This window comes from Hyla sarda, chromosome 4, assembly GCF_029499605.1.
Source record: "Hyla sarda isolate aHylSar1 chromosome 4, aHylSar1.hap1, whole genome shotgun sequence".
In the NCBI taxonomy this organism is placed as follows: Eukaryota; Metazoa; Chordata; class Amphibia; order Anura; family Hylidae; genus Hyla; species Hyla sarda.
The window spans coordinates 381685807-381707720 of NC_079192.1; the positions used below are offsets into that span (position 1 = coordinate 381685807).

Sequence of the window (21914 nt, forward strand, 5' to 3'; positions counted from 1 at the left end):
GGATGCCAAAACTTATGGCAACAATCCCAGTGGAATTAGGATGGAAAAGAAAGGCACCATCTGCCTGGCAGAATGTGTGAGAAAACGGGCATCCTATGTGGGCGGTAGACAGCTACAGCATTAAAAGTCAATAATGTTAGATTAATAACTTGAGGCTCCTCTTAATAAAAAAAATAATAAGCTAATATAGTAATATACATTTTAGTGGGTCAGGAATTAATTTACTGCACTACCAAAAAAGCACTTCCCAGGCTGAAAAGGATTTGTAAGGTTCTGTCAGTGTGGAGCCCATGTTGTGCAAATTCCAGTGCATGGCTCCTGCTTCCACTCTACACAATGACAGGACCTTGTTACACTCTGCTCTCCGGCCGCAAGCTCCGGCCGTGAGAGCAGTGTCCCTGTGTCCCCGTCTGCTGGCGAGGCTGGGATTCGCATTCGTGTCACTCACCACGCTCCGCTGCTGCCTTCTCCTCTGTATCTCAGCTTGCGCGCCCATCTCCTAGGGTGTGTGTGCCGGAGCTCTGAAGTTTAAAGTGCCAGTGCGCCCATAATTAGTTGTTGCACCTAAAACTACTTTATAAAGTCCCTGCACCTCCCACACTTCCCTGCCGGATCTTCAGTGCCCCTAGCATGAGATTAAGCGTTCCATATTGCCTGTTTGCCTTACCCGTGTATCCAGACCTTCCCGCTACATTATTTGACTTCGCACCTTTGCCGCCTGCCTTGACCTTCTCCTACGTTTGACTACGCTACTGCTTTATCCTTCGGTACCTCGCCTTGCCCAGCTACCTGTGTGGTCGAGCCGTGTTGAGGGTAGCGACCTGGGTGTCGCCTGCCGCAGCAGGCCCATCCTGCCTTGCAGCAGGCTCTGGTGAAGACTCCGCTCCCCAAAAGCTCCCGGCGCCGGCTCCAGCATTTGGAGTAGTTTGTTCCAAACACTGAGCAGTGGAGTAGCCCTTTAATGCCAAGCCAGAGATTTCTCTAGAAGGAAAGAGTACCCATCTGCAGAAAGTGCTGTTTTGAGGTTTGTTGCTCCTCATCAGTACAGAGTAGAGTATTCTGGCTGATCTTGTGTTAGCTTGTTGACCAGGTAAATGGGGTAAGATTTATCCTTAAAGGAGAACTCCAGACCATAAAAATTGTCCCCCATAGTGCCGACAGTAAAAAAATAAAGATGTACATACCTTCCTCTGCTCCCCCGGGGCCTCCGGTAACCGGCTCTGGTCTCCGCCGCGATCCACTTCCTGGTTGCCGGTGGTCGGATGAATCAGCCAATCACCAGCCACAGCGCAGTCCAACTCGGCCGGCGATAGCCTGAGCGGCAGTGTGACGTTTTCGGCCCCAGCCGCAGATGCCGGTGTAGTGAAGAATTTTGTGTCCTGAAGTGTTTTCACACTGCCGCTCAGCCTATCGCCGGCCGAGTCGGACTGCGCTGCGGCTGGTGATTGGCTGATTCATCCGACCACCGGCAACCAAGAAGTGGATCGCGGCGGAGACTGGAGCCGGTTACCGGAGGCCCCGGGGGAGCAGAGGAAGGTATGTACATCTTTATTTTTTTACTGCCGGCAGTATGGGCGACAATTTTTATATTCCGGAGTTCTCCTTTAAGGAGACACCATTACTGGTGTGTGGAGCTTCAAAGTCTGTAAGCATCCTTGAGGAGATATCATTACTGGTGTGTGGAGCATCAAAGGCAAAAGGCCTCTAAAGCTCCTCACACCAGCAATTGTGTCTCCTCAAGGAGAAATATTACCCATTTTACTTTACATATTTTAAAGGAGTAGTCAAGTGCTGACAAATGTATCCCTCATCCTAAGGAAAAGGGATGAGTTTCAGATTGCGGGGGTCCGACTGCTGGGGGTCCCGGCAGTCCGCGGGAAGGGGGGCGTGTTGACACGCCCCCTCAATACAACTCAATGGCAAAGCCGGAGCGCTGCCTTGGCAATCTCCGGCTCTGCCGTAGCACTGTATTGAGGGGGCGTGTCAGCCGCCGCTTCATGCGGTGGTCGACACCCGCAATCTGGCCAGCGAGCCGGGGCCCCGTACAGGGAGCCCCAGCGGTCGGACCCCCGCAATCTGAAACTTATCCCCTATCTTTAGGATAGGGGATACATTTTTCAACACTGGACTACTCCTTTAAGGGAAATTATAAGAGTCCTTTATGAATTCCAAAGCTGATAGAACACATTCGTCTGTGCTGAAGTTCAGCAGAAAATGTTAAATATCTTTTTAAATGTCACCCAGCAGAGATATAGAATGTGGAGCTGGAGCTGTGGAGTTCTCGGGGGAAAATAATGTACCGTATATACTCGAGTATAAGCCGACCCGAGTATAAGCCGAGACCCCTAATTTCAACCCAAAATCCCAGGAAAAGTTATTGACTCGAGTATAAGCCTAGGGTGGGAAATACCTCATCCCCCCCTGTCATCATCCAGACCCGTCATTAACATCCTCATCATCCCCTTGTCATCATCCCACACATCCCCCCTTCATCATCCCCTTGTCATCATCCCACACATCCCCTTATCATCCCACACATCCCCCCTTCATCATCCCCTTGTCATCATCCCACACATCCCCTTATCATCCCACACATCCCCCCTTCATCATCCCCTTGTCATCATCCCACACATCCCCCCTTCATCATCCCCTTGTCATCATCCCACACATCCCCTTATCCCACACATCCCCCCTTCATCATCCCCTTGTCATCATCCCACACATCCCCTTATCCCACACATCCCCCCTTCATCATCCCCTTGTCATCATCCCACACATCCCCTTATCATCCCACACATCCCCCCTTCATCATCCCCTTGTAATCATCCCACACCCCCCCCTTCATCATCCCCACCCCCCTTCATCATCCCCACACCCCCCCCCCCCTTCATCATCCTCTTCTCATCATTCGCCCTCAGTGGTCTTCAACCTGCGGACCTCCAGAGGTTTCAAAACTACAACTCCCAGCAAGCCCGGGCAGCCATCGGCTGTCCGGGCTTGCTGGGAGTTGTAGTTTTGAAACCTCCGGAGGTCCGCAGGTTGAAGACCACTGCGGCCTTCAACATCATCCAGCCCCCTCTCACCCCCTTTAGTTCTGAGTACTCACCTCCGCTCGGCGCTGGTCCGGTCCTGCAGGGCTGTCCGGTAAGGAGGTGGTCCGGTGAGGAGGTGGTCCGGGCTGCTATCTTCACCGGGGAGGCCTCTTCTCCGCGCTTCCGGCCCGGAATAGAGCCGTTGCCTTGACAACGACGTATCTGCGTCGTTGTCAAGGCAACGTGACTATTCTGAGGCCGGGCCCGAAGCGCTTAGAAGAGGCCTCCCCGGTGAAGATAGCAGCCCGGACCACCTCCTCACCGGACCACCTCCTTACCGGACAGCCCTGCAGGACCGGACCAGCGCCGAGCGGAGGTGAGTACTCAGAACTAAAGGGGGTGAGAGGGGGCTGGATGATGTTGAAGGCCGCAGTGGTCTTCAACCTGCGGACCTCCGGAGGTTTCAAAACTACAACTCCCAGCAAGCCCGGACAGCCGATGGCTGCCCTGGCTTGCTGGGAGTTGTAGTTTTGAAACCTCTGGAAGTCCGCAGGTTGAAGACCACTGCGGGTGGGGGAGTTCACTCGAGTATAAGCCGAGGGGGGTGTTTTCAGCACGAAAAATCGTGCTGAAAAACTCGGCTTATACTCGAGTATATACGGTAATATGTTTTTGAATGTTAAGTTAAAGAAATTGAAATCCCTTTTTCCAGGCCTATCAAGTCTCTGCATTATTTAAGTGCATGGTGTGCCCAAATCACAGCTTGATGTTCGGCATCTTGGAGATGACAGCGCTAAAAATGAGCTAAGTGACATTAATTGAATCACCTTCAGCTCTACAGGGGCGTCCTGGGATGTGCCCCCTGCAGCTTCGGCAGCTTAGTCTGTGTTTACGCCTATTGTTGTTCTTAAGTTCCAGATTTCTTTTTTCTTATAAGCAGATGCCAAATGGTGAAACAGATGATGGTATAATATAATTGTCATCATTTGTGTCAGTTTTCTTAAAAGTACTTCGTTATATTAAATAGATGAGAAAAACATAATTTTCTCCATATTAAATGGGAAAGGGACAGAAGATTTACAATTCACCCTTTTTATATAAAATCAAGACATAGGTCCTGATTTACTAAGAGTGTTGTGTAGGTTTCTTTGTGAATTTTAATTCCCTACAATTTTTTTTCCAAGGTATTTACTAAGGTTTCCCTACATTTTCCACTTTCCCTACACTTTGCTTTTTTTACACGTGCTCTGATCTGTAGGGTTTTCCTCAGCAAAAATCCACTACATTTTCTGTGGAAACTTTAGTAAATATGTTGGGTTTTTGTGAAAATGTTGGAAACAAGCCCCTGTATGTGACCACGCCCCCTTTCCGAATCTGGCGCACAACCCGACAAAGCATGTTGGGTTTGCAATAGTAAATGAGGGCCATAATGTTTTTCTCATTGATTAACCCCTTAAGTACCACGTTTTTTTTTCATCTTTGCACTTTTGTTTTTTCCTCCTCACCTTCTTAAAATCATAACGCTTTCAATTTTCCACCTACAGACCCATATGAGGGCTTGATTTTTGCTCCACCAATTTAATCAAGTTTAATAATTTCACCATAAAATTTATGGTGAAACCAGAAAAAAATATTTGTGGGGCAAAATTTTAAAAATAAAACACCATTTTGTAACCTCAGAAGTAAATCGCTCCCCCGCGATTGCGCTGCTGGGGGGGACGGGGGGACTGGACCACGGAGGAATGGACCACCACGGACTGTTTAAAGGTCTCTTTAGATGCCGCTGTCAGCTTTGACAGTGGCGATCTAAAGGGTTAATAGACGGCCGCATCGATTGCCTCATGTCGGCTATTAACGGCGGCACTCAGCTGCAGAAATCAGCTGAGAGCCGACCGGTATGGTGCAGGCTCAGGAGCCTGTACCTTACACTGTTTGCGTCTTAGGAGGAGTCGGCTTGTCCTTAGACGCCAACAAATTAAAACAGTCTCTATTGTTAAAGAGAATGTATCACCTATATTATTTTGTGCTGATTAAAGGCAAAAACTGAAACATATTTTTTTCTTCCTTTTTTTGTACATTATTATGGAGGCTCATATTGCCTGAGCTGTCTCTAGCAGTATTTACTGATATGCTTTACAGCAAAACAAATGGACAGAGACAACAATAGACAGGACATGTCCCATTAAAGACACAAATGGGCATTCTCTCTGAACTTTTCATAGGTCAGTCTACAGGGAAGGGGAAGGATGATCTCTGCTGTGAATGGTGATGGATCAAGTGTTATCTATATACTAGTGTCATCTTTCACTGTGTTCCTGTCTGCTCTGGGAAATTACTGGGAAATGATCTGTACAAAACAGAAAGTCTCAGATTAGTTTAATGTAAAGAAAAAGAAAGAAAGAGGTGCGCTCCTAGTGTGATACTGTTGGTAATTATGATGAGCAAGAGCAAGTTAATGCCCCTTACCGTGTCCTATTGCGCTAAGGGCATACCTCGATGTGCATGCAGACTCGCACGTAGCCGAACTCCAAGCGGTATCACCGATGCTGGTGAGTAAGTGGCTGCTTCTGCGTCCTTGACCGTGACTGGCAGGTCCGGTAAAACGTAACTGAACTTTGGAGAAAATTTGGACGAGACACGGCGCCTTCTTGTAGTAGATGATTGGAAATAAAGGCTAAAAACTAGCCCAGGTGTATACCAAAAAAGGCTATTTTTATTCAGGATGCAACTTAAAAGTTTCGAACCCGGACCGGGTTCTTCGTCAGGCAGGTGGATTACAAACAGAGGTGGCTGCAAATTAAAATATCCAGTCCAGCTGACTGCTACATGGTCACGGGGTCACGGTCAGCTGGAGGTTACAACTTAACCCCTTAAGGACCAAGGACGTATGAGTACGTCCTTGGTCCCACTCCCGTGATATAACGCGGGGTCCCATGGTGACCCCGTATCATATCACGGCGGGCCCGGCGTCATAGTGAAGCCGGGACCCGCCACTAATAGCTGAGCCACGTGGCTAAAAGTGAAAGTAAAAAGTGCCGGTTAGCTCAGTGGGCTGTTCGGGATAGCCGCGGCAAAATCGCGGCATCCCGAACAGCTTACAGGACAGCCGGAGGGTCCCTACCTGCCTCCTGTCCGATCGCCGAATGACTGCTCAGTGCCTGAGATCCAGGCATGAGCAGTCAAGCGGCAGAATCATCGATCACTGGTTTCCTATGAGAAACCAGTGATCAATGTAAAAGATCAGTGTGTGCAGTGTTATAGGGCCCTAAGGGAGCTATAACACTGCAAAAGAAAAGGGAGAAAAAAAAGTGAATAAAGATCATAATAAAAAGCGATCAATAAGTCCTATTAATGCAAAAATGGCACCGTTAAAAACTTCAGATCACGGCGCAAAAAATGAGCCCTCATACCGCTCCATACGCAAAAAAATAAAAAAGTTATAGGGGTCAGAAGATGACCATTTTAAACGTATTTTCCTGCATGAAGTTATGATTTTTTCCAGAAGTACGACAAAATCTAACCTATATAAGTAGGGTATCATTTTACTTGTATGAACCTACAGAATAAAGATAACGTGTCATTATTACCGGAAAACGTACTACGTAGAAACTGAAGCCCCCAAAATTACAAAACAGCGGGGGTTTTTTTCAATTTTATCTCACAATGATTTTTTTTTCCGTTTCACCGTAGATTTTTGGGCAAAATGACTGTCATCATTACAAAGTAGAATTGGTGGCACAAAAAATAAGCCCTCATATGGATTTTTAGGTGCAAAATTGAAAGAGTTATGATTTTTTAAAGGCAAGGAGCAAAAAACGAAAGTGCAAAAACGGAAAAAACTCCGGTCCTTAAGGGGTTAAAATTAGCATACAACAATAAAATTGGCATAAAATAACAATGATCGTAGTGTTAAAAAGATCAAAACATTAAAACAGCTAGAAATATTAAGTTTTGAGTGCTTTTAGTAATTTGAGTGCAGTGTTGATCTCGGGTTCTCTGTTTGATGCTGTTGAGTCAGGTGGACAGTTCCAGCTGTGTATATTTGGAACGTTAGTTAGTTTAATTAAGGGATGCAGTTTTGTTACCTAGTACATATGTAGCTTGTTGGAGTCGCATGATTGCACATTGGGAGATATAGATCGCATGATTATACCATTATGCACACTTCTGATATATTTTCTGGTATATATTTTTGATATGGTTTGGCTTTTTCTTTGGTTTGTGGTTGAAAAGTAGTTATGTGTGGCTTGATAATTTGCCGCATGGTAATACAATTATGCGTACTTATGCTTGTATATTTTTTCTTGATATGCTTTCGTTTTTCTTTGTTGAAAAGTAATTTGTAGTTCGTGGGGGGCTTGATAATTTATTGCCAGCGCTGGAGACACATGAGTTTGGTCCCACTCTGGGTTGCGGATGGTTGCGGACCAGAGTGCGACCAAACTCATGTGTCTCCAGCGCTGGCAATAAATTATCAAGCCCCCCACGAACTACAAATTACTTTTCAACAAAGAAAAACGAAACCATATCAAGAAAAAATATACAAGCATAAGTACGCATAATTGTATTACCATGCGGCAAATTATCAAGCCACACATAACTACTTTTCAACCACAAACCAAAGAAAAAGCCTAACCATATCAAAAGTATATACAATCAGAAGTGCCCATAATGGTACAACCATGCGATCTATATCTCCCAATGTGCAATCATGCGACTCCAACAAGCTACATATGTACTAGGTAACAAAACTGCATCCCTTAATTAAACTAACGTTCCAAATATACACAGTTGGAACTGCTTGCGTTGTCCACCTGACTCAACAGCATCAAACAGAGAACCCCAGATCAACACTGCACTCAAATTACCAAAAGCACTCAAACCTTAATATTTCTAGCTGTCTTAATGTTTTGATCTTTTTAACACTACGATCATTGTTATTTTATGCCAATTTTATTGTTGTATGCTAATTTTAAGTTGTAACCTCCAGCTGACCGTGACCCCGTGACCCGGTAGCAGTCAGCTGGACTGGATATTTTAATTTGCCGCCACCTCTGTTTGTAATCCACTTGCCTGACGAAGAACCCGGTCCGGGTTCGAAACTTTTAAGTTGCATCCTGAATAAAAATAGCCTTTTTTGGTAAACACCTGGGCTAGTTTTTATCCTTTATTTCCAACCATCTACTACAAGAAGGCGCCGTGTCTCGTCCATATTTTCTCCAAAGTTCAGTTCAGATTAGTTTAAGCCTTAGTAATCAGAATGGAAACTACAAGATGTCATTTTTTTTTTTAAATAGATAGTAAAATGCTAAATCAGAAGAAAATATCACCAAAAATTCTTTAAAAATATGGTTCGTATAAAAACGTGATTTAAACAATGGGTCATTTTTTTATGACAAATTCCCTTTGACGTACATGTACGACTCGAGTCCCATCCCGGCTATGAAGCGAGCCCAGGAGCTGGGCTCGCATCATATGTCTGCCATTAACCCCTCAGATGCCGTGATCAATACTGAAGTAGTGTCATGTTTCATTTCCCACTTGGTGGCGCTACAGGGGATTTGAACACATGCTGCAGATCCGCTGTCATTCGTTTAAAGTTATCAAAAAGGAAAAATAAAAAAAAAGGAATTGTCAGAAGTTATTAACACTTTTGGGCATGCACACAAAGTATTAAAAACTAAGAGATCAGTTTAAACATACCTTTAGGAAGCCAAAAGTCTTAAAGGAAATGTATCCCTAATTTTATTTTTATTTTTATTACTGATTAGAGAGATAATACCTGTTCATTTCTAGTCTGTTTTTGTTTATGTTTGTACTTTTTTTAAAAATTTCACTTTAAATTGATTATAATGGGGCTGCAATCTTGCCTAAACTGTTTTCAACAGCATTTAGAGATATGAACCATGAACCTAGATGCAATAGATTGCCCAAAAATAGGAACATTTTCTGGGCATGCTCTGCACCCAGAAATCATTCCTTAGGTGGAGGGATGCTGGCCTCTGAGTTTCCATCATTGTCTTATGTATATACTGGTTTAACCTTTCACTATACTCCTGTCTGTGATAAGGAGGACACTGCTGGAAAGTGCTCTACAGGATGTCTCAGCTAAAAGGTTAAGCCTAGCGATCAGAATAAAGACTGCATGATTTCAAGATTTTTTTTTTAATGATATAACATTTCTAAAAAATAAATGTAAAAAAATATGTTCTGAGTTCTGACACATTCCTTTTAGTGCTATAGAAGTAATTCCAATACTCTTCATAGGGAACATTAGTTATTTACCTATAATTTTCAAGGCTATAGGAAGATAATTCAACTTTAAACCAGGGATGAACAGGGCATTAGTGTATTAGGGCAGTGCCTTCTGATGGCTAGAAGAGGCAGCAGCCCCAAATAATGTCACTATACATAGTACATAGACAATGCTGCCGTACTGTGCACATAACACAACAATGTGGTGCACTTACTGTAAATACAACTCTGTTATATCATATAAAAGTAAAAAAATTCATATACCAAGTCCTATAGTTCCCCTATAATAGTGCTATCAGAGAAAAAGTGTACCTGTCGTCAACAACAACTTTTTACATAATGTAGATAATACCATCATATGTATATTTGTAATATACGTTGATTAAAAATTGTGTATTTTGGGTGAAAAAAAATTTGAGGTGAAAAAATGCTGTCCCTAGAGCTAGTGTCTGTGTGTCTCTATGAGGAGTCCAAAAACAGGAAGTGAGGGCAGGAGAAGCAGGGATCTGTGCAGGCTCCTGGCTTGTCAGTCATCCTGATGTATGTACAGTGTGCACCGAGGCTCTATAAAAGGAGCATGTTATAGAACCTCACTGCACACTGTCCTGCTTTTTCTTAGTGCACAGAGCCCTGCTTGTCCACCCTCACTTCCTGTATTTGGACTCCTTATAGAGACACACAGGCAATAGCTGCAGGGACACAAATATACACATTTTCTTTTTAACCAATGTATATTACAAATATACATATAATGGTAATATCTACATTATGTAAAAAAAAAATTTTTAGGACAGGTACACTTTAAAGGTAGAACCATCGCATCCATCAAAACCCCTTTCCTATCAACTGTTAGCTAAGTGGTACTTATACACAACAGTGGCAGAAGTGTGACATGATCTGTAATGTGTAGTACCTTGAGCATTAATGTAATGCATGTAAATAAAGACTAAAGTTAGTCGTACGTGTAAATTTAGTTGGCTAAACTTGCCAATATCAGTACGATCAGCTCATCATCTAATGTTCATGCTGGTTTTCAGATGGCAGATGTCAGGGTTGACAAGCATTCAACACGCTGGCATTCTCACAGTTGTGGGAACCACTTTCACTACCCTCCCTATTCTGAATACATGCACATACATGTGCAGCCAAGTGTGCATGTATATGTGGGGATAGGGAGTATATGTGGGGATGCATGTTTGGCTGTCAGTTATATGTATGGCCAGCTGAAGAAGCGAAGGGAGGAAGGGGTTAAGAAGAGAAAGGAGCCCTGTATCCTAATCCACATAAAATCCAGTTACACATAAATGGTCAAGGGATGGAAAATGTCAGATGTTATTCTTACCTGCTTTAGCTACTTGATCTACTGGAACACCTAATTCTTTGGACATATAACCCAAGACGGAGAAGATAGCAAATCCTGCCAGAATGCTGGTGAAGGCATTTCCTAATGTGACAATGAAAGTGTCCCTGCAATACAGAGTAAAAACGTGTGACTTGAGGTGGTATTCCAGTTTAAAGGGGTACTCCGGTGGAAAACAATACATTTTTTTCTTCAAAAAAATCAATTGGTGCCAGAAAGATAAGAAGATTGTTAAATTACTTCTATAAAAATGGTTTTAATCCTTCCAGTACTTATCAGCTGCTGTATACCACAGAGGAAGTTGTGTAGCTCTTTTCTGTCTGACAACAGTGCTCTCTGCTGACACTTCTGTCTATGAACTATCCAGAGTAGGAGCAAATCCCCATAGCAAACCGCTTCTGCCCCGGACAGTTCCTGACATGGACAGAGGTGTCAGCAGAGAGCACTGTGGTCAGACTGAAAAGAACAACTCAACTTCCTTTGTAGTATAAAGCAGGTGATAAGTACTGGAAGGATTAAGATTCTTTAAAAGAAGTCATTTATAAATCTGTTTAACTTTCTGGCACCAGTTGATTTAAAAAAAATAAAATAAAATGTTTTCCTCCACAGTACCCCTCTCAACAAGTAAAAGTTATGCACTTTTGCAAATAATTGGTCTTCAAGTAGGGGGGGGGGGTCTATTTTCAAAGACTGCATGTTGGTTGAACTAAAACAGTTAGAGGAAATTTACTTTTGATAAAAGGATGGTCTTCTCTAAGAGGTGGTCTTTTGGGGGAATTTTACTGTATCTGTATATTGGGAAATTGCGAACCTATTCAATATACAAAAATTAAAAAAAATAATAACCTTGATTTGTTCTCTTTTTAACCTATAATAATAATTGAAAGCAACAATCCTAATCTATTTGCAGCGATCTGTAGTTGAAATGACTTATCCAGGAGGTCCACATTGTCTCATTAGTGGAATATATTACGACAAAATACATTGCTCCATACACATGGTCGGATCTCCTGGGACAGACATTCGTTTTCCTTCTCCTTTCAGTCTTTCTTGCAAAAGTTCTTCACTAGATTTGACATGAGAACTGGAAGGAAGGCGATTTACATATTTACCTGTAAATGTTCTGATGAAAAGTATTGTAGGATGCAAATGTGAGAAGTCCTCCAAATCCAACCCCGAGGGAATAAAAGATCTGCAGAGCGGCTTCTATCCAGACCTATAATTAGATATATGGTAAAACAGCAGACTGAGAATAGGCTGGAAAATATTCAACTATTTAAAGGTGAATTCCATATTAAAGAGATACAGTGGGGCAAAAATTATTTAGTCAGCCACCAATTGTGCAAGTTCTCCCACTTAAAAAGAGGAGAGGCTGTAATTTTAATCATAGGTATATCTCAACTATGAGACACAATGTGAAAACAAATCCATAAAATCTCATTGTCTGATTTTTTAAGAATTTCTTTGCAAATTATGGTGGGAAATAAGTATTTGGTCACCTAAAAACAAGCAAGATTTCTGGCTCTCACAGACCTATAACTTCTTCTTTAAGAGTCTCCTCTGTCCTCCACTCGTTACCTGTATTTATGGCACCTGTTTGAACTGGTTATCAGTATAAAAGACACCTATCCACAACCTCAAACAGTCACACTCCAAACTATACTATGGCCGAGACCAAAGAGCTGTCGAAGGACACCAGAAACAAAATTGTAGACCTGCACCAGGCTGGGAGGACTGAATCTGCAATAGGCAAGCAGCTTGGTGTGAAGAAATCAACTGTGGGAGCAATTATTAGAAAATGGAAGATGCAAGATCTCACCCCATGGTGTCAAAATGATCACAAGAACGGGGAACAAAAATCCCAGAACCACACGGGGGGGACCTAGTGAATGACCTGCAGAGAGCTGGGACCAAAGTAACAAAGGTTACCATTAGCAACACACTATGTCACCAGGGACTCAAATCATGCATTGCCAGACATGTCCCCCTGCTTGATCCAGAAGAGGATTTGGAGAATATCATATGGTCACATGAAACCAAAGTAGAACTTTTTGGTAAAAACTCAACTCATCGTGTTTGGAGGCCAAAAAATGCTGAGTTGCATCCAAACAACATCATACCTACTGTGAAGCATGGGGGTGGAAACATTATGTTTTGGGGCTGTTTTTCTGCAGGACGACTGATCCATGTAAAGGAAAGAATGAATGGGGCCATGTATCGTGAGACATTGAGTGAAAACCTCCTTCCATCAGCAAGGACATTGAAGATGAAACGTGGCTGGGTCTTTCAGCATGACAATGATCCCAAACACACCACCCAGGCAATGAAGGAGTGGCTTCGTAAGAAGCATTTCAAGGTCCTGGAGTGGCCTAGCAAGTCTCCAGATCTCAACCCAAAAAAAAACCCTAGGAGGGAGTTGAAAGTCTGTGTTGCCCAGCCACAACCCTAAAACATCACTGCTCTAGAGGAGATCTGCATGGAGGCATGGGCCAAAATGCCAGCAGCAGTGTGTGTGAAAACCGTGTGAAGACTTACAGAAAATGTTTGACCTGTGTCATTGCCGACAAAGGGTATATAACAAAGTATTGAGATGAACTTTTGTTATTGACGAAATACTTATTTTCCACTATAATTTGCAAAAAAAATTCTTTAAAAATCAGACAATGTGATTTTATGGATTCATTTTTTTTCTCATTATGTCTCTCATAGTTGAGGTATACCTATGATGAAAATTACAGGCCTTTCTGAACTTCTTAAGCGGGAGAACTTGCACAATTGGTGGCTGACTAAATACTTTTTTGCCCCACTGTATTTAAAGGGATACTCCACTGGAAAAAAAACATTTTTTAAATCAACTGGTGCCAGAAAGTCAAGCAGATGTGTAAATTACTTCTATTTAAAAATCTTAATCCTTCCAGTACTTATCAGCTGTTGTATACTACAGAGGAAGTTATTTTCGTTTTCAATTTCCTTTCTGTCTGACCACAGTGCTCTCTGCTGACACCTCTGTCCATTTTATGAACTGTCCAGAACAGGAGTGGTTTGTTATGGGGATTTGCTCCTACTCTGGACAGTTCTTAAAATGGACAGAGGTGTCAGCAGAGAGCACTGTGGTCAGACAAAAAGGACATTCAAAAATAAAAGAACTTCCTGTGGAGCATACAGTAGCTGATAAGTATTGGAATGATTAAGATTTCTAAATAGAAGTAATTTACAAATATGTTTAACTTTCGGGCACCGGTTGATTTAAAAAAATAAAAAAATAAAATGTTTTCCAATGGAGTACCCCTTTAAAGGTACCAGTCATAACAACTGGTATCCGTCATGGTGTAGGAATTATGAGGCAGTGGACAGTCATTTCTTCAAGTTCATGTATTGGAAAAAGGAGAAATTGGTAAGCATGAGGATCTGAGAGTTGTTCACAAGAACCAAAATGTGATGGTTATTCGACAGGGTCAGTGCATTGCCCAAATGGAAGTGTAACACTTTGCGCTCTGGCCACCCGCACCGGCCGCAAGCGCATTGTTCCCTTCTGCCCTGCTGCCGGCGGGATTGGGATTCGCATCGCAGGATGCGCCCGCATGCAAATCCTAGCCCGTCACTTACCACGTACTCCTGCTTACTCCTCTGCTGCCTCTCAACTGCCTGTCCCCATCCCCTAGGGTGCGCGCCGGATCTTTGAAATTTAAAGGGCTAGTACACCCATGATTATGTTTCACACCTGACATTTCTCTATAAGTATGAAGCAATGTAGAGATGAAGCATTCTTACAACCACATGTCACCAGTCTTCGCAGTTATCTAAGGGATTCCACCCAACTTATCGAACACCTACTCCAATTACCTTGGAAACCTGAATATACCCTCATCACATGCGACGTTACCTCACTATACTCTAATATACAACATGATTTGGGTATCAAATATGTTTCGGACGTCCTTCAGAAAGATTCCTCCATCTCCACCAATCATCGTGATTTTCTCGTAACAGCATTATCCTTTATTCTTCATAATAATTATTTTTCTTATAATGGAACCATCTATCACCAGAAACATGGGACAGCGATGGGCTTGAAGGTCGCCCCAGTTTATGCTAATATATTCATGGGGGCCTTCGAGACCCATCACACATGGGAGAATCCCACGTATATGGAACATATAGCCGTCTATTTCCGCTATATTGACGACCTGTTCCTAATATGGAAAGGACCTGAAGAATTAATACCAACCTTCTTACAACATCTAAATAGGAATACATGGGGTATCCAATTCACTCTCTCATTCAGCAAAGAAAGCATTGATTTCTTGGACATCCACATTTCTCATAACACCTCATCATTTATCACATCCACCTTTTTTAAAAAAGTAGATACAAACAGTTATCGGGATTTTCATAGTGCTCATCATAAAAAATGGTTACTAAACATCCCATATAGTCAATATAAAAGAATAAGAAAAAATTGTACCAAACAAGAAGAATTCAGATTGCAATCCCGTATCCTCTATGACCGGTTCCGGCAAAAGCACTACCCAGAACAAATACTCAATGACGCTTACAACCGTACAAAATCTTTGTCTCAACCTGAGTGTGTCCGAAAGCAAACAAAGGACAATACCATACAAACAAATAATAACTTTTCTACTAACCTAATCATGACTTATAGCAAAGATGCTATTAGGATCAAGTCAATACTAGCCAGGCACTGGCATATCTTACGTGCAGACCCCTTCCTCTCCTGTAAAATTCCACCACAACCGAGATGCACATATCGGAAAGCAGCATCATTAAAAACCATTCTAGCACCAAGCCAGGTCAGACGGCATACCAAGAACCAAACCGTCCCTGGAATATCACAGAAGAAGGGAAGCTATAAGTGCTTTAAATCAAGATGCCTATGCTGCACCCAAATATGCCATGGTCACACTACCTTCAAATCTACCACTACGGGCGATACATTCCCGATCAAACATCATCACAACTGTACCACAGATTATGTCATCTATCTGATAGAATGTACCCGGTGCTCACTCCAATATATAGGTCGGACCACCAGACCCCTTCATCTGAGACTAAATCAACACAGGCTAAATATGAAACGACAATTTCTCTTACACGGACTAAACATACCACTATTTCACACCCAGGACTAGATCCCGCCATCACTATTAAACTTATTGACTCTGTACCCAAAACGGCTAACAATTGCTTTGAACAGCTGAAGAGACTGGAGATATTTTGGATGTTTACACTCCGTACATTGTCCCCCCATGGGTTAAATGAGGTAAAAGAAGTAATTTGATGAAACCTGCCAATGGTCCTTACCGACATAGAAGTACCATACGAGTCCAGCCTCCAGGTCCTTCACTTACACTGCTGCGCATACGTCAACTACGATCTTTTACATCTGACCGTCAGCCGCTCAGAAGACCAATACCATTTGCGCCTGCGCCACCGGCTTCTTAAACGACACCGGTTATGTTTCAAACTTCATCCATACACATCTCTCCCAGCATAGCCACATGTGTAGCAATGTTCTCTCTTTAATTTTGTTGTATCTTATTAAATATTCATCAGTGTCATCTTTTACTTTGGATGCGGTTCCGGTTCGGGGTTTCTGACACCTGACCCGGAAGTAAAACACAAGCTTGTTTTAAATGTATAGGTGTAACTATCTGTTTCCATTATTGCCTGAGGAAGAGCCCGGTACGGGCTGGAAACGCTGTTTTTATGTTGCGTTGCATCTTTTATAAATAAATCATTCATTTTAACCTAACCCTTAGAGGTCTGCGCTCCTTCAGAAGTTCCACTTTTTTGTGATCGGATCTTCCGCTCCACCTTTTCCAAATGGAAGTGTAACACTTTGCGCTCTGGCCACCCGCACCGGCCGCAAGCGCATTGTTCCCTTCTGCCCTGCTGCCGGCGGGATTGGGATTCGCATCGCAGGACGCGCCCGCATGCAAATCCTAGCCCGTCACTTACCACGTACTCCTGCTTACTCCTCTGCTGCCTCTCAACTGCCTGTCCCCATCCCCTAGGGTGCGCGCCGGATCTTTGAAATTTAAAGGGCTAGTACACCCATGATTATGTTTCACACCTGACATTTCTCTATAAGTATGAAGCAATGTAGAGATGAAGCAGCACTCTCACGGATTATGCAGACAGAAGGGCTTTAATGCGAAGAGTAGTGTTGAGCGGCATAGGCCATATTCGAATTCGCGAATATTCGCGAATATATGGACGAATATTCGTCATATATTCGCGAATATTCGCATATTCGTTATATTCTCGTTTTATTTTCGCATATGCGAACATTCGCGTATGTGAAAAGTAACATATGTGACAATTCGCATATGCGAAAATTAGCATATGCGAATTTTCGCATATGCGGATTTTCGCATATGCGAATTTTCGCACGCCAGTCTCACACAGTAGTATTACAGCCTTCTTTACACCTCACAAGCTGGAAGCAGAGAGGGATGATCACTGTGATGTGTACTGTGAAGAAAAAAAAACCAAAAAAAAACGAATATTCGTAATTACGAATATATAGCGCTATATTCGCGAAATTCGCGAATTCGCGAATATGCGATATTCGCGAATAATATTCGAATTGCGAATATTCGCGAGCAACACTTGCGAAGAGCACAAACAGAAGGTGATAAGACAGCTGGATCATTCACAAGTAAGAGCGACACAGTGTTTCACCGGGGCTTCATCCGGCTTGAGTCATCAGCCACACAGGTTAGAGGATCCACGTCCAGCTCCGTAACAGTAAGATCCGGGAATGGATCCCACTGAGGTTCCTCTTCCAGATAATCCGGATCTCGCTTCTATTGTGGCGCTCCAGTCACAGCAGTTGGCCCAGCAGGTACAGCAGTTGAGCCAGTTATCCGCCATGATGCAGCAGTTGCTAACTGCTCAACAACAACCGCCACAACCACAGCTTTCTCCTGCTCCAGTGCTGCCTCCCGCTGCTGCAGTCTCCTCCGGAACAAAACTCTGCTTGTCTCTTCCAGAGAAATATGAGGGGGCTCCCAAGTCCTTCTGTGGTTTTGTGACTCAGTGCTCCATGCACATTGAACTCATGGTGGAACAGTTCCCTACGGAACGAGCAAAGCAATTCTTCACACCTGCCTCCTGGGAAGACTTACATAACTCCCCGTCTAAGACTCTGAGTCTTGAAATGGAGTCATTCCTCTTTGTTGGCTGGTCATGCTGGTATTCGGAAGTCCTTGCAACTCATCTCCAGACAGTATTGGTGGCCAACTTTAAAACAGGATGTTATTGACTTAGTTCGTTCCTGTTCGGTCTGTGCCTGGGACAAGACCCCTTGTGCCGAGCCTGCTGGTCTACTACATCCTTTACCAGTTCCTGAGCTGCCCTGGACCAACATAGCAATGTATTTTATTACTGACCTTCCTTCTTCTGGCGGCAGTACGGTCATCTGGGTTGTTGTGGACCAATTTTCTAAAATGACTAATTTTGTGCCCTTGCCTGGTTTCCCATCTGCACCGCAGCTTGCCAAACTATTCCTTTGTCATATCTTCTGGCTCCATGGGTTGCCTACTCATATTGTCTACTCAGTTTGTCTCTAAATTCTGAAGGGCCCTCTGCTCATGTCTCCAAGTTAAATTGGACATCTCCTAAGTTTACCAACCTCAATCCAATGGTCAGGTCAAAAGGGTGAACCAGGTCCTGGGGGACTATCTCCGCCATTTTGTCTCTGCTCGCCAAGACGACTGGGCCAATTTACTACCCTGGACCGAGTTTTCTTACAACCATAGGGATTCCACTGGGACTTCACCCTTCTTTGTGGTCTATAGGCTTCATCCTCCTCTTCCCTTGCCCTCTTATTCCAGAGTTCCTATGGCTGACTGTCACGACTCGGCTGGCTGGAGGTGGATCCTCTGTGCCAGAGAGGGATTGGCGTGGACCGTGCTGGTGGACCGGTTCTAAGTTGCTACTGGTATTCACCAGAGCCCGCCGCAAAGCGGGATGGTCTTGCAGCGGCGGTAGCAACCAGGTCGTATCCACCAGCAACGGCTCAACCTCTCTGACTGCTGAAGATAGGCGCGGTACAAGGGAGAAGACAAGAGCAAGGTCGGACGTAGCAGAAGGTCAGGGCAGGCAGCAAGGATCGTAGTCAGGGGCAACGGCAGGAGGTCTGGAACACAGGCTAGGAACACACAAGGGAACGCTTTCACTGGCACAATGGCAACAAGATCCGGCGAGGGAGTGCAGGGGAAGTGAGGTATAAGTAGGGAGTGCACAGGTGAGAATACTGATTAGGCCTGCTGCGCCAATCAGTGGCGCAGCGGCCCTTTAAATGGCAGAGACCCGGCGCGCGCGCGCCCTAAGGAGCGGGGCCGCGCGCGCCGGGACAACACAGACGGGGAACGGGTCAGGTACGGGAGCCGAGATGCGCATCGCGAGCGGGCGCGTCCCGCATCGCGAATCGCATCCCGGCTGGGAGTAATATCGCAGCGCACCCGGTTAGCAGGTCTGACCGGGGCGCTGCGAATGAGAGAACGCTGCGAGCGCTCCGGGGAGGAGCGGGGACCCGGAGCGCTCGGCGTAACAGTACCCCCCCCCCTTGGGTCTCCCCCTCTTTTTGGAGCCTGAGAACCTGAGGATAAGACTTTTGTCCAGGATGTTGTCCTCAGGTTCCCAGGATCTCTCCTCAGGGCCGCAATTCTCCCAGTCGACCAAGAAGAATCTTTTACCTCTGACCGTTTTGGATGCTAGAATCTCCTTCACAGAAAAGACGTCAGAAGATCCGGAAACTGGAGTGGGAGAAACAACTTTGGGAGAGAAGCGGTTAAGGATGAGTGGTTTAAGGAGAGAGACATGGAAGGCATTGGGAATACGGAGAGAAGGAGGAAGAAGGAGTTTGTAAGAGACAGGGTTGATCTGGCACTTGATTTTGAAAGGACCAAGATAGCGTGGTCCCAGTTTGTAACTGGGGACACGAAAGCGGACATATTTAGCGGAGAGCCATACCTTGTCTCCGGGAGCAAAAATGGGGGGAGTTCTTCTTTTTTTATCAGCAAATCTTTTCATCCGGGAAGAAGCCTGTAAAAGAGAATTTTGGGTCTCTTTCCATATGGTGGAAAGATCACGAGTCACTTCATCCACAGCGGGCAAACCAGAGGGCAAGGGAGTAGGGAGGGGGGGAAGAGGGTGACGGCCGTACACCATGAAAAATGGGGACTTGGCAGAAGATTCGGAGACTCTGAAGTTGTATGAGAATTCGGCCCATGGTAGAAGATCTGCCCAGTCATCCTGGCGGGAGGAAAAAAATTCCGTAAATAGTCACCCAGGACCTGATTAACTCTTTCTACTTGCCCATTGGATTGGGGATGATAAGAAGAAGAGAAGTTTAATTTGATCTTGAGCTGTTTACAGAGGGCCCTCCAGAATTTAGACACGAATTGGACGCCTCTATCTGAGACGATATGCGTGGGCAAACCGTGAAGGCGAAAAATGTGTACAAAAAATTGCTTTGCCAACTGAGGCGCTGAAGGAAGACCAGGAAGAGGAATAAAATGTGCCATCTTGGAAAATCGATCAACGACCACCCAAACAACTGTGTTGCCACGGGATGAGGGCAAGTCCGTAATAAAGTCCATACCAATCTGTGACCAAGGCTGTTCAGGAACAGGCAGAGGATGAAGGAGACCAGCAGGCTTCTGGCGAGGAGTCTTATCCCGGGCACAGACAGTACAGGCCCGCACGAAATCAATAACATCAGTCTCCAGAGTCGGCCACCAATAAAATCGAGAAATGAGTTGCAAGGATTTTTTGATGCCTACATGGCCTGCGAGGTGGGAGGAGTGTCCCCATTTGAGAATCCCGAGACGCTGGCGTGGAGAAACGAAGGTCTTCCCTGGAGGAGTTTGCCTGATGGAAGCTGGAGAAGTGGAGATCAGACAGTCCGGAGGAATGATGTGTTGCGGAGAGACCTCTACTTCAGAGGCATCAGAAGAACGAGAGAGGGCATCGGCCCTAATGTTCTCGTCAGCAGGGCGAAAATGGATTTCAAAGTTAAAACGGGCAAAGAACAACGACCACCTAGCCTGGCGAGGGTTCAGTCATTGGGCAGACTGGAGGTAGGAGAGATTCTTGTGATCAGTGTATATGATAACTGGAAATTTTGATCCCTCCAGCAGGTGCCTCCATTCCTCAAGCGCCAATTTAATGGCCAGTAGTTCTCGATCCCCGATGGAATAGTTTCTCTCCGCCGGGGAGAAGGTCCTAGAAAAAAAACCACAAGTCACAGCATGCCCGGAAGAATTTTTTTGTAGAAGGACAGCTCCAGCTCCCACTGAGGAGGCATCTACCTCCAATAGGAAGGGTTTAGATGGGTCAGGTCTGGAGAGCACGGGAGCGGAAGAAAAGGCAGACTTGAGATGTTTAAATGCGTCCTCCGCTTGGGGGGACCAGGACTTGGGATTGGCATTTTTCTTGGTTAAAGCCACGATAGGAGCCACAATAGTGGAAAAGTGTGGAATAAACTGTCTGTAATAATTGGCGAACCCCAAAAAACGTTGGATAGCACGGAGTCCGGAGGGGCGTGGCCAATCTAAGACGGCAGAGAGTTTATCTGGGTCCATTTGTAGTCCCTGGCCAGAGACCAAGTATCCTAGGAAAGGAAGAGATTGACATTCAAAGAGACATTTCTCCATTTTGGCATAAAGTTGATTGTCACGAAGTCTCTGAAGAACCATGCGGACATGCTGGCGGTGTTCTTCTAAGTTGGCAGAAAAAATCAGGATATCGTCCAGATAAACCACAACACAGGAATATAGGAGATCACGAAAAATGTCATTAACAAAGTCTTGGAAGACGGCAGGGGCGTTGCATAGGCCAAAGGGCATGACCAGATACTCAAAGTGTCCATCTCTGGTGTTAAAAGCGGTCTTCCATTCGTCCCCCTCCCTGATGCGGATGAGATTATAAGCACCTCTTAAGTCCAGTTTGGTAAAGATGTGGGCACCTTGTAAGCGATCAAAGAGTTCCGAGATAAGAGGTAAGGGGTAGTAGTTTTTTACCGTGATTTTATTAAGTCCGCGGTAATCAATACAAGGACGTAGGGAGCCATCTTTTTTGGACACAAAAAAAAATCCAGCTCCGGCAGGAGAGGAGGACTTGCGGATAAACCCCTTTTTTAAATTCTCCTGGATGTACTCCGACATGGCAAGAGTCTCTGGAGCAGACAGAGGATTGATGAGAGAGGCCAAAATAAAATTTCCTGCAGATCCGGAATC

General features: G+C 44.6%; 1 protein-coding gene across 1 annotated transcript in view; it reads right to left on the minus strand.

Moving 5' to 3' along the window:
* SLC6A7 (solute carrier family 6 member 7) overlaps window positions 1-21914 on the minus strand; it is a 145321-nt gene that overhangs the window by 54868 nt on the left and 68539 nt on the right. The window contains exons 7-8 of the mRNA XM_056516947.1: window positions 11760-11863; window positions 10630-10754 (exon numbers count right to left, since the gene is read on the minus strand). Coding sequence (XP_056372922.1) covers window positions 10630-10754; window positions 11760-11863 — 229 coding nt within the window. The remainder of the gene's footprint in view (window positions 1-10629; window positions 10755-11759; window positions 11864-21914) is intronic.